Source organism: Rhinolophus sinicus, chromosome 17, assembly GCF_057876585.1.
Source record: "Rhinolophus sinicus isolate RSI-liver-muscle chromosome 17, RSI-T2T, whole genome shotgun sequence".
In the NCBI taxonomy this organism is placed as follows: Eukaryota; Metazoa; Chordata; class Mammalia; order Chiroptera; family Rhinolophidae; genus Rhinolophus; species Rhinolophus sinicus.
In genome coordinates this window covers 82,003,599-82,016,030 of record NC_142517.1, presented here as the reverse complement: position 1 = coordinate 82,016,030, position 12,432 = coordinate 82,003,599, and the positions used below count along the sequence as shown (strand labels likewise).

The 12,432-nt window shown below is 32.2% G+C and overlaps 1 protein-coding gene across 4 annotated transcripts in view; it reads left to right on the top strand.

The window, feature by feature from the left end:
- The window catches only part of ARL6 (ARF like GTPase 6), a 43,280-nt gene that overhangs the window by 9,149 nt on the left and 21,699 nt on the right, over positions 1-12,432 (top strand). For all 4 annotated transcript variants that reach the window (XM_019757218.3, XM_088794041.1, XM_074333146.2 and 1 more), the window contains 3 exons: positions 1,123-1,184; positions 1,592-1,660; positions 5,685-5,779. In XM_019757218.3, the coding sequence (XP_019612777.1) occupies positions 1,123-1,184; positions 1,592-1,660; positions 5,685-5,779 (226 nt within the window). The remainder of the gene's footprint in view (positions 1-1,122; positions 1,185-1,591; positions 1,661-5,684; positions 5,780-12,432) is intronic.

Here is a 12,432-nt window from a genome sequence, read left to right as displayed (position 1 = left end):
AGGAGTAATTAGGAGGCTGTTACAGTAATTCAAAGCAAGAATTGATAAGGGCCTGATCTAAGTTAGTGAGACAGAACCAATAAAGCTTGGAGAATGGTTAAATAGAGAATGTTAAACAGGGAGGAATCAAGAATAACTCCTAGGCATCTGGATCAGAAAGTGGATGATTTTTATTCAAAAGGAAGAACAGATTTGATGGTGGAAGTGTAAGGAGATACCTTGTTAAGTACTTTGTATAAGGCATTTTACTTGCCAATGGGATTTGTCAGCAGGTCTTCTGCTGTGCTCTTGCCCACTTGCAGTCTCTTCTCCACAAAGAATTCCCTTCCATGTCCTTCAAGACCCTACCTCTCTTACTTCATTACATGCAGCTCTTTCCCTTTCGCAGTATAGTCTAGACATACAGGCCTTCTCAGGGGTGAGTTTCTTCCTGTCCTAGGGTCATTGCGCTGGCCAATTCCTTTGACTAGAATGTTCTTTGCCAAGATCTTGTCATAGCTTTTCTTGATATTCGCTCCTGGGTCAGATGTCACCTCCTCATCGAAGCTCTTCCTGAGCACCCTTCTTCCATGCCTCATACCAGTTGCCTCCCACCCCCCAGTCACCTTTCATTGCACTCATCACTGCCCAAAATTGTGTTCATTTGTAACCTAGCTGTTTATTGCTGTTTACCTCCTCTAGATTATAAACTCCATGAGAGCAGGGACCATGTACATTCACCATCTACTCGTGAGGACAGTTCCCAGGGCCCATATAAGCCCAATAAGTATGTGTTGAAAGATTAGAAAGTCCTATACGTGAACTCGGAGTGACTTCTCAAACCACTTTAAATCCTTGATAACTTGCAGCAAGCCACAAAATGTGAATTAATACAAACATGTTATACAAATTCATAATTAGTAAACCTTAAACTTCTATAAAGAATTTATAATCACTTCTCGGCCTTTTGGCGAAGATCGAGTGAAGAATTTACAGTGATTCCCATTGCAAAAATTATAATTTTATCAAATCCTGTCATCTCCTTAGTGGCAGATTTTAAAATTGGAAAATCTTTTTTAACCTGAGAAAAAAAATTCATCTTTGATAATTTCAAATTTCTATACTTTGTCTTTTCTCTTAAAGGCTCAATCTCAAGATATAGTTCCAACGATAGGATTCAGCATAGAGAAATTCAAATCATCCAGGTAATTCACTTCATATGTGACTAAGAAGTTGTGGGTGAAAATGATAATATTAGATCTACCTAGTCATTCCTCCTACGCTTAGAAAAAATAATTTGTTGTTTCAGAAGCTCGTACAAAATATGTTTATATCACTACCTCTGGATTATTTTTCAGAATTTAGAGGTTAGACAAACTGATCACTAACAAAAACAAACCATCTTTTTTATATGTTGCTCATTGCAAAATCATATTTCAAGAAATTTATTTAACAGCATTTGTACTTGAAAATTGGCCCAAGATGAATATTGTATATTCAAGAATGGGTTCTTAGATTGAAAGCAATTTAAATTTTTAAGTGAAAGTTACATGTTAAAGTTAGTAGCTTAGAATGTAGTCACATGTTTTTTTTGTGTGTGTTTTTTTTGTAGTTTGTCTTTTACAGTGTTTGACATGTCAGGTCAAGGAAGATACAGAAATCTCTGGGAACACTATTATAAGTAAGTATGTTTGTGAATTTTGGTTAACTGGGTGGGTATATTTTAATAACAAATAGATTAGATAGTCAAATGATTACGTGGGGTGGGTTGTAGTGTTCATTTTTCATATAATTTAAGCACATTTCCTAACTTTAAAAAAAGTGCAGTCATACTTTACATTATTTCTCAAATGCATGAAATCCTTCATAACCTTGAGCCTTTACATGTGCTGTTCTGTTTTTAACACCCTGTTCTACCCTACTTCTCCGCAGTTTCAAGTTAATATAAGGACTAGCTCAAACGTCACCTCCTCTTTGAAATTCACTGTTTTGCCCAGTTATTCTGTCCCCCGTGTTCTCACAGTACTTTCATATCCCTATAATCATACTTAATTCTGTCTTAAAGTCATATAGCATAGCCGCCTCCCTAATGGGATTAGGAATTCCTCAAGGGCAGGGTTTATTGCTCATTCAGATTATGTCTTCAAGGCCAAGTAAATATTAATTGAATAAATTTAGTTAAAATAACAGTGCTGTCCAAAAGCTGATCCATTTGTCCTACAAGCAGTTCTAAACAAGACATTTTTCAGCATATGCAAATCAAGTGCTCACTAAGTATGTTGGATCAACAGCTGTCAAGTTAAGGATCCAAATGTGTTTGAAGGCAGTATAACTCAGTTTTGGAGTCTGAAACTTAAAAACAGTATCCCCAAGGTAAGAGTCCTTATGAACTCTTACCTTGAAATGGTATGCGATGACTGCCAGATCAGATTTTTATTTTGATTGATTAATTCTTTCCTGCTAATGTGGGAATGAACATTATATTCCTCAGATATGAACCAAGGAGATTCATTTCAGATATTCTTTTCAATGACTGCTTGAATAGATTGAAGGCCTATTTAAATCATACATGTATAGGTGACCTCTGAGGAGAAGGAAAAGAGGGCTTTGGATCTGAGGGTCGGTTTGGAAAAGGAAAAGTGGCATGTTTCTGATATCCCGCATTAAACTTCCTAGGGAAATGTGAGTTGTTTTGTTTTTTAAGGAAACCTGAGTTTTCAGTATAGGATTTTTTAATTCCTGCTCCAATTAGTAAAAATTCATTAAATATATATATATATATTCACTGTGAGGCACCGCCAGAGGAATGAGTCATGGGCAACCAAAATTGATCTATTACAATTTATGTGGTGTGTTTGAGCTGCGGGAGGTCAGGCTAGAAAAGACCATAATCTCCCCAAGCAAAGAGGGGTATGGAGTTTTATAGGAGGGGGTAAACAAGACTGTTCCCCCTTTAATGCTTCAGGGTGTTTTCGTTGGCAAAGGGCTTCAGGGCATGACCAAGCCCTCCGGCTCCACACCCGGGCCCCAGATTGCTGTCCGGGGACCTGACCACCCAGGCCCGATGATCACAGGCCCCTGGGAGATAAAGCAAGACTGGATCCAGACAAGATGGCTTTTATGATAAGGTTTTTGCTCCTGGCCTAAATATGGCTTAACATTTACTTTCACTACTTTTATAAAAATAACATTTATTTTAATTACAGGAAAAAAATACATAGAAAAGAGTACTTCAAAAAAAGGAAACTTTCTGATTTTAACTCCTTTTACTTCAAAATCTTTTTGGAAGAAATTACTGAACTCAGAAATATTATACATAAATTGTAGGTTGAATGGTGAGGAGCCTACAGTAATAGTAAATTTATTTCTTGTAGCTCTATACTTTTATGATTATTAAAAAACAAGCTCATTTTAATCTATCAGACTGAAAGAGATTAAAAAGATTAATTAAGTCTGCTGTAGGCAAAAGGAGTCACTTTTAGTGGGAATGTTAATCTTTTTCAGGATAATTTATCAATATCTGTTAAAATGAAAAATGTTTGTGCCCTTCAGCTATCATTTTTGCTTTACGAAATGTATCCTGTGACTAAAACTAGTCAGTCAGAGATATGCATAGAAAGATGTGTTGAGCATTATTTATAGTGACATTTTTTTCACATTGCAATTATATAAAGAAAAATATCACTCTTAATAAAAATATGTGCTTACTTTATATAGAGAGAAGAGAGTTGTTAGTAAAATATGCGCCAAGCCATTAATAGCATTTGTTTTGGAAATAATAAGATTATAAGGGAAGTTTACTTTGTCATTTGTATGATTATGTAATGTTAATTATTATATAATTTCTGCATATTACTCTTACAACATAAAAAAGTTATAAAATATAAGGAGTGTATACTTTTTTAATGTTTAAAAAATACAGAAAAGAATATTTTAAAAGCTCCCCATAAATATCGCTCCTAATAAATTTACCATTGTTAATCACTTTGCTATGTTTCCTCTTTTTGGAAATATATAATATATACTTAACATAATTGCTAAAGGAGCCTTCTAAAATTATGTACAGTATATAGTTTTTATTCTACTTTTTCAGTTAGCATTCTATGATAAGGGTAAATCAGAAAAAAACATACCAAGAATTTAACTCCAGTGGCTGTCTAATATTTTTTCGTATGCCTGTGCCAAAATTTGCTTAATTTCTCTGTTTTTGGATATGAAGGCTTTTCTCAGTTTTTGAAGATTATAAACAATCCTTCAATTAACATCTTGCTGCATAAATCTTTGTCACAGTTCATGTTTCCTTAGAATAAATACCAGAAATAAAATTACTGTCTCAAAGTGATTGATTGTACAACGTTTTAAAGCTGTTGATAGATTATTTCCAATTGTACCAGTCTCTATATCCACTAGGAATTTATGATTGTGATAATCTGCATTCATTTTTTTAAATGATAGGAGAAAATGGTATTTAAAAAGTTGTTTTACTTTTATATTTATGTGATTACTAATGACATTGAACTCTAAAATCTTAATTTATGACTAGACTAAGTGATTCACAAAAAAGTATAAATGTCCAGTAAATATATGAAAAAATAGTGAACTTCACTAGCAATTAATGAAATACAAAGTAAAATAATATGTTGTTAGAATGGCAAAAATTGAAAAGAAAGAAAAGAGCTATGCTGAGGAGTGGGTAGGAAAAATGCTGGTGGTAGTATAAATTGATACAACATTTCTAGAGGACAATTTAGCAATGTTTATCTAAATTTTAAATTTTATATGTATCCCTAGAAATTTTATTCATAAGAACAGATGATAAAGTTTCAAGACCTTTTAGAAATGTATTTAGGACGTTGTTTATCTTGAAGTTTTACATACTAATGAAAATTGGAAATAACCTATAAGTCCAACAATTGAAGTTTGACACAGCCTTTGATGACACATCTATGCAGTGGAATACTTTATAACCATTAAAAAGAAAGTGTGCAGAAGCAATCAGTGATTTTTGAAGTGCCCCTGTGATCTATAAGTGAATCCTTAAACTAGTTCAGTGGCTGGCTATCAGCTTTAAAAACCAAATGGAATAAAATAAAAGCGTTTGTATTGTTTTGTATTGTTTCAGGGGATTTATTTCAAATATATACTTATGTGTCTGTTTTATCTTAATAGAAAAATGTATGTCTCTCTATGGTTATGTTAAAAATGTTTGAGAAACACTAGTGTGGAGCTTTAATGTTTCATATAAAAGTACTTCAAGCTATACTGCAAAAAAATATCAAGGAAATGTACATATATATCAGAAAGGCAGGGTATAAAACAGGATTCCATTCGTACAGGTGTAGATATTCATATGTGACTACACAAAGAAAACGTTCAAATTGATTTACATGAAAACATTAATAATGATTATATCTGTGTAATAGGGTTATGGTTTAACTTGCAATTTTTTGTAAATTATGAAACAAGTTGTTACATTTACCCTACGGGTATTATCATCTAATTGAAAAGAAATTATTTTACATGAAATATCACTAATGGATTAATCACTCATGAACTAATAAGAAACAGCACCAAAGCCTATAATGATAAATGGACATAGGACTTGAAGAGGTAATACACAGATTAGGATATACAATTGAATAGTAAACATAGAAAATTGTGTAAGTTTATCTTTAATTTTTCTTGTTCTTTCTATTACTATACAGAGAAGGACAAGCCATTATTTTTGTCATTGACAGTAGTGATAGATTAAGAATGGTTGTGGCCAAAGAAGAACTTGATACTCTTCTCAGTCATCCAGGTACGTGTGTGTCTGTCAGTCCACGATGACTGTGCTTGGGGGTCTGTTTGCATATGGTACTTTGTTCTTTGATGTCAACAAAAAGTGGTGCTTTCACTGTGTAATTATCTTTTATTTAAAATATTTTAATTAGAAAACGTTTGTTATGCAGAACTCATAATATCTTTACTTATCGCACCATATATTTTTTAAATTGCAAATCTTTTTGCAGTGTTTTCCAGATCTGTGATGTTTATTTTTCCCCAAAATAAAAATGCCCTTTTTTCTGATTGCATAAATAATATGTCAATAGCCAAAAATGCAGACAGAAAAAAAGAATAAGGAAGAAAGTAGAAATCCATATATTTCACATTCATTAAAATGATTTTGGTTATCATCTTTTCATGCGTGTATGTATGTATATATGTATGTGTGTATGTATGTATAATCATAGCATTTCTTATATACGTATTGTGGGAACTCTTTTAAAAAATATCTTTTCTCCTTTAAACTCCCAACTGCCAGACCCCCACCCCCCTTTCAAGATACCACTGTTAACAATTTGGTATTTTTTGCGTCATACCTTTATATATCCATATACGTATCTATATCTACTATCTACATTACACCCATGCATGTGCACAGGCACACATGCACCAAAGGTATATATAGGGTGGGGGCTATGAGGACTGTCATTGTTATTTGCTAAAATAGGATTATATTCTATACTTCTGCACCTCCCTAACCTCAAATAACACTACATAGTGGAAATCCTTTCAAGTCAGATTGTATATATGTAATTAGTCTTTTTAATGGTGCCTAATATGCCATTCTATGAGTGTATCATGGTGTATTCACCTATTAGTGGATATTCTTCTTTTTTTTTTTTCCACACTACAAACAATGCTCCAGTATCTATTGTGTAACTCTGCATTTCTTGCCTTACTCATGTCTGAGAAAAGATTTTAAGTGGTCTTTGTGCTAGAACTTTTAGAAAAGCATGGTGATTTAAAAGAAATGTGGATTTGTTAGAAATGGAACAAAAATAGTGTGGGTCTTTATAACAGTTCTTGCTGTTTAACCACAATATCTTAGGTATTTTTATTAGAAAACCTCAAGCTTATTCAAATATGTTGGGGGGAAAATTACCCAGCCTGTGCTTTTTATGTGACTTTTTCACTTAAAAAAAATATATTGGTCTTTTATCTGGGTTGGGAATGCATTTTTTAATATGCATTCCCTTTGTGTTAATCTTTCCACTTTCTCCTCAAAAATTTGTTGTAATGTTGACCAATGAAATGAAATCATTCTTACAAAATCTGCTTCAAATATAATGGGAACCTTGATTTTTTTCAAGAGAAGCTTTGTCTGTGTATCTTTATGTACTGATGCATTTATTTTATGGGATAGATTCCCAAAGGAGGGATTTCTCAGATGAAGTGTATATGAACGTTTTATTGAAGTATAAGTGGTATACAGTGAAATGCTCAGATCTTAAGTATATATAGTTCAGTAATTTTGACAAATGAATACACTCATGTGACTACACTCCCCATCAAGAAACAGAACATTTTCATCATCCCAAAAAGTTCTCTCATGCCCCTTCCCAATCAATACCCACACCTGATGCCAAAGGAACTACTAACCTGATTTCTGTTACCAGATTATTTTTACCTATTCTGCAATTTCATATAAGGGGGGAAGAGTACATATAATTTTGTGCTTAGGTTTTTTTCATTCAGCATAATGTTTTTGGGAGTCACACATGATGTTTCATGTATCACTTGTTTATCCCGTTTTACTGCTTTGTAATATTTTATTATATTAATATACCACAGTTTGTTTATCCACTCTCCTGTCAGTTGACATCTGAGCTGTTTCTACTTTAAGGCTATTATGAATAAACCAACTATGAACATTTTTGTAAAAGGCTTTTTGTAGACATATGTTTTTATTTGTCTTGGATAAATTCCTAGTAACGGTAATGCTGGGTCGTAGGGTAGATGTATGGATAATATTTTAAGAAACTACCAGATAATTTTTCAATGAAGTTAATACTATCTTGCATTTCAATAGCTATGTATAAGAGCTTCAGTTGTTCCACATCCTCTTCAGTGAATGATGTTAAGGTTCTTTCATTTCAATCTTTCTCCTGAATGTATAGTAGGATCTAATTGTACTTTTAATTTGCATTTTCCTGATGACTAATTATGTTGAGAACTTTTTCTTGTTCTATTGGCCAATCTATTCATTCTCTTAAAGAATGCTGTTTTAAATCTTTTGCCCATTTGTTGAATTAGGTTATTTGTCTTCTTCTTATTGATATATAAGATTTCTTTATATAGTCTAGATTTAAAGACTGTCAAATATATGTGTTTTAAAGGTATTTTTTCAGTCTGTGACTTCCTTTTTATTTTCTTCACAGTACCTTTTAATGAATAGATGTATCCAGTTTTTATGAAGTCTAACTTATCATTTTTATATATATACATTTTTTTCTATGTACTCTCTAAGAAATCTTTGCCTATCCTAAGATTGCTCAGATATTCTATGTTTTCTTATAATAGCTTTATAGTTTTAGCTTTTATATTTAGGTCTGGGATCCATCTTGAATTAATTTTTGTGCTTTTTTTTATACACATACCCAGTTGTCTCAGAATCCATTTGTTGAAAAAATTTCCTTTTCCACTGAATTACTTGTCAAAATCGCTTGACTTTCAAAGTTTATCAAATATCATTTGACTGTATATAGGTAGATCTATTTCTGGACTTTGTTCTGTTCCATCGATCTCTTCATGTCCTTTCATACGGTCTTGATTATTATAGATGTATAATAAATCTTGAAATCAGATAAGATAAATTTTCCAATCCTGGTCTGCTTTTGAAAAATTATTTTGGTAGTTCTAGGTCTTCCATACTTTTAAATAATTTTTAAATCAGCATGTTAATTTGTAAAGAAAACCCTGCTGAGATTTATTTTTATTGCATTTGGGGATAATTGACATTTAACATTAGACTTAACATTGAATGTTTAAACTCATGAGCATGGTATGTCATCTCACTTATTCATGCTTTTCCAAATTTAAGTTATCTTTCACAGATGTCTATGTAAAAGTCTTACACATCTTTCATTCAATTTATATTTTTTATATTTTGGAAGCTATTTTAAGAGTCTCATGCTCTACCGACTGAGCTAGCCGGGCGCCGCTTGGAAGCTATTTTAAGTGGTACATTTTGTTTCATATTTTAATGGTTCATTGCTAGTTTGTGAAAATATCAACTTTGTATTCTAGAATATTGTTAAATTTATTTACTCTAATCATTTTTCTGTAGATTGCTTAGAATTTTCTGTGTATAAAATCATGTCTCCTGCAACGACAACAAAAAACATTCTGCTTCCTTTTTAGTTTTTACCTTTTTATTCGTTTTCTTGTTTTATTGCATTGGCTAGGACCTCCAGTACAATGTTGAATAGAAGTGGTAAGTCTTGTTGTATTCCCATTTTTTTTGTTGCTGTTGAGATATAATTGACATGTAACATTATATTAGTTTCTTTATATATTCTAGATATAAAGCCTCTGTGAAATATATGTGTTTTAAAGATTTTTTTATGTGTATAACATAATGATTTGATATTTGTATATACTGTGACATTATTAACACAATAAGTCTAGTTAACATCCGTCACCATGCATAGTTACAAAATATATTTATTTATTTATTTATTTATTTATTTATTTATTTATTTATTTTTGCTTGTGATGAGAACTACTCTCTAAGATCTAGCTCTTAGTGACTTTCAAACATGCAATACACTATTATTAACTATAGTCACCATGCTGTAAATTACATCCCAGGACTTAATTTATTAATTTATAACTGGAAGATTGTACCTTTCCACTTTGCCCACTTCTTACCCCCTGCCTCTGGCAACCACCAATCTTTTACCTGTATCTATGAGCTTGTTTTTTGTTTGTTTTTTTTTAGATTCCACAAATAAGTGAGAGCATATGGTATTTGTCTTTCTCTACCTAACTTATTTCACTTAGCATAATGCCCTCGAGGCCCATCCATGTTGTCATAAGTGACAGGACTGTGTTCTGTTTTATGACTGAATAATACTCCATTGTATATACCTATACACATTTTCTTTATCTACTTCTGTGCCACATTTTCTTTATCCATTCGTCCATCCATCAGTGGATACTTAGGTTATTTCCATATCTTATTGCCATTCGTTACATTTAATATTTTACCATTAAGAATAATGTTAATTGTAGGGGTTTTCTATACATCTTTATTAGGTTAAGGAAATTTTTTATATTCCTAATTTTTTGGAAGCTTTCATCATAAACTAATGTTACATTTTTCCGATTCTTTTTCTACATTTTAAAATGATAATGCAATTTACATTATTAATTTCCATGTATAAAACCAATCTTACATTCCTGGATTAAACCTCATTTGAATATTAATTTTTATGCATATTATTGAATTGGATTTGCTAAAATTTTGTTAAAGATTTTTGGTTTTGTGCTCATGAGGGTTTTGGTTTTGGTTTTTTTTTCAATTAAATTTACTGGCATGACATTGGTTAATAAGATTATATAAATTTCAAGTATACAGTTCTATAATACATCATCTGTGTACTGCATTGTGTGCTCATCACTCAAAGTCTAGTCTTCTGTCATCACTATAGATTTGACCTCTTCAACTTCTCCCTACCCGCTTTCCCTCTGGTAACCACCATACTGTTGTCTGTGTCTGTGAGTTTTGTTCGTGTTCTTTATTCATTTGTTCCTTTCTGTTTTATATCATTCATATGACTGAAATCATACGGTTGTTGTCCTTTTCCATCTGACTTATTTCACTTAGCATGATACTCTCAAGATCCATCCATGATGTCGCAAATGGCAGTATTTCATCTTTTCTTATGGCCAAGTAATATTCCACTGTGTATATGTACCACATCTTTATCCATTCATTCATCAAAGGACACTTAAGTTTTTTCCATGTCTTGGCTACTATGAATAATGCAGCAATGAACATAGGCGTACATATATCTTTATAAATAAATGTTTTCAAATTTTTCAGATGCATACCCAGAAGAGGGACTGCTAGGTCATATGGTAGCTGTATTCTTAATTTTTTGAGGAACCTCCATACTGTTTTCCATAATAGCTATACCAATTTATATTCCCACCAGCAGTGTATGAGGGTTCCTTTTTCTCTGCATCCTCTCCAACACTGTTATGTCTTGTCTTTTTGATAATAGCCATCATAACAGGTATGAAATGGTATCTCATTGTGGTTTTGATTTGCATTTCCCTAATAACTAGTGAAGTTGAACTTCTTTTCATGTATCTTTTGGCCATTTATATGTCTTCTTGGGAAAAGTGTTCAGTCTTCTGCCTATTTTTTAATTAAATTATTTGTTTTTGTTGTTTTTGAGTTGTATGAGTTCTTTATATATTTTGGATCATAGCCCATTACCAGAGGTATTGTTCTCTCATTGGGTTGATGCCTTTTTGTTTTGTCGATGGTTTCTTTGGCTGTGCAGAAATGCAGAAGCTTTTTAGTTTGATATGGTCCTGTTCATTTATTTTTGCTTTTACTTCCCTTGCCTTTGGAGACAAATTCATAAAATCCTCTCTGAGACCAACGTCCATAAGTTTAGACCTATGTTTTCTTCTATGTATTTTATTGTTTCTTATATGTAGGTCTTATGTGTAGGTCTTTGTGCCATTTTGAGTTAATTTTTGTGATTGGTATCAAATAGCAGTCTAGTCATTCTTTTTCATGTAGCTTTCCAAATTTCCCTGCACCATTTATTAAAGAGGTTTTCTTTTCTCTATTGTATGCTTTCGGCTTCTTTATTGAAAATTAGTTGCCCATATACATGTAGGTTTATTTCTGGGCTTTCAGTTCTGTTCCATTGGTCTCTGTGTTTGTATTTCTGGCAATACGATCCTCTTTTGATTATTGTAGCTATGTAGTATAATTTGAAGTCAGGGAGTGTGATGCCTCCAGGTTTGTTCCTTTTTCTCAAGATTGCTTTGGTTATTTGGGGTTTTTCTGTAGTTTCATACAAATTTGATGATTTTTTTTTTGTCTATTTCATTAAAAAATGCCATTGGGATTTTGATGGGGATTGTATTAAATCTGTCTATTGCTTTGGGTAATATAGTTATTTTAACTACGTTGGTTTTTCCAACCCATGAACACAGACTATCTTTCCGTCTTTGTTTTATCTTCTTCAATTTCTTTCAGTAATGTATTGTAGTTTTCAGTGTATAGTTCCGTCACATCCTTTAAGTTTATTCCTAGGTATTCTTTTTATTGCAATTGCAAATGAAATTGTTTTTTCATTTCTTTTTCTAAAATTCCATTGTTAATAAATATATAGGAACGTAGTGGATTTTCTACATTGACTTTGTATTCTGCAACTTTACTGCATTTTTTAATTATTCTAATAGCTTTTTGGTGGAGTCTTTAGGGTTTTCTATATAAAGAATCATGTCATCTGCAAAAAGTGACAGTTTGACTTCTTCATTCCCAATTTGGATGGTTTTCTTTCTTTCTCTTGCCTGATTGCTCTGCCTAGGACTTGCAATACTGTGTTGAGTAACAGTAGTGAGAGTGGTCATGCTTGTCCTGTTCCTGATCTTAGAGGA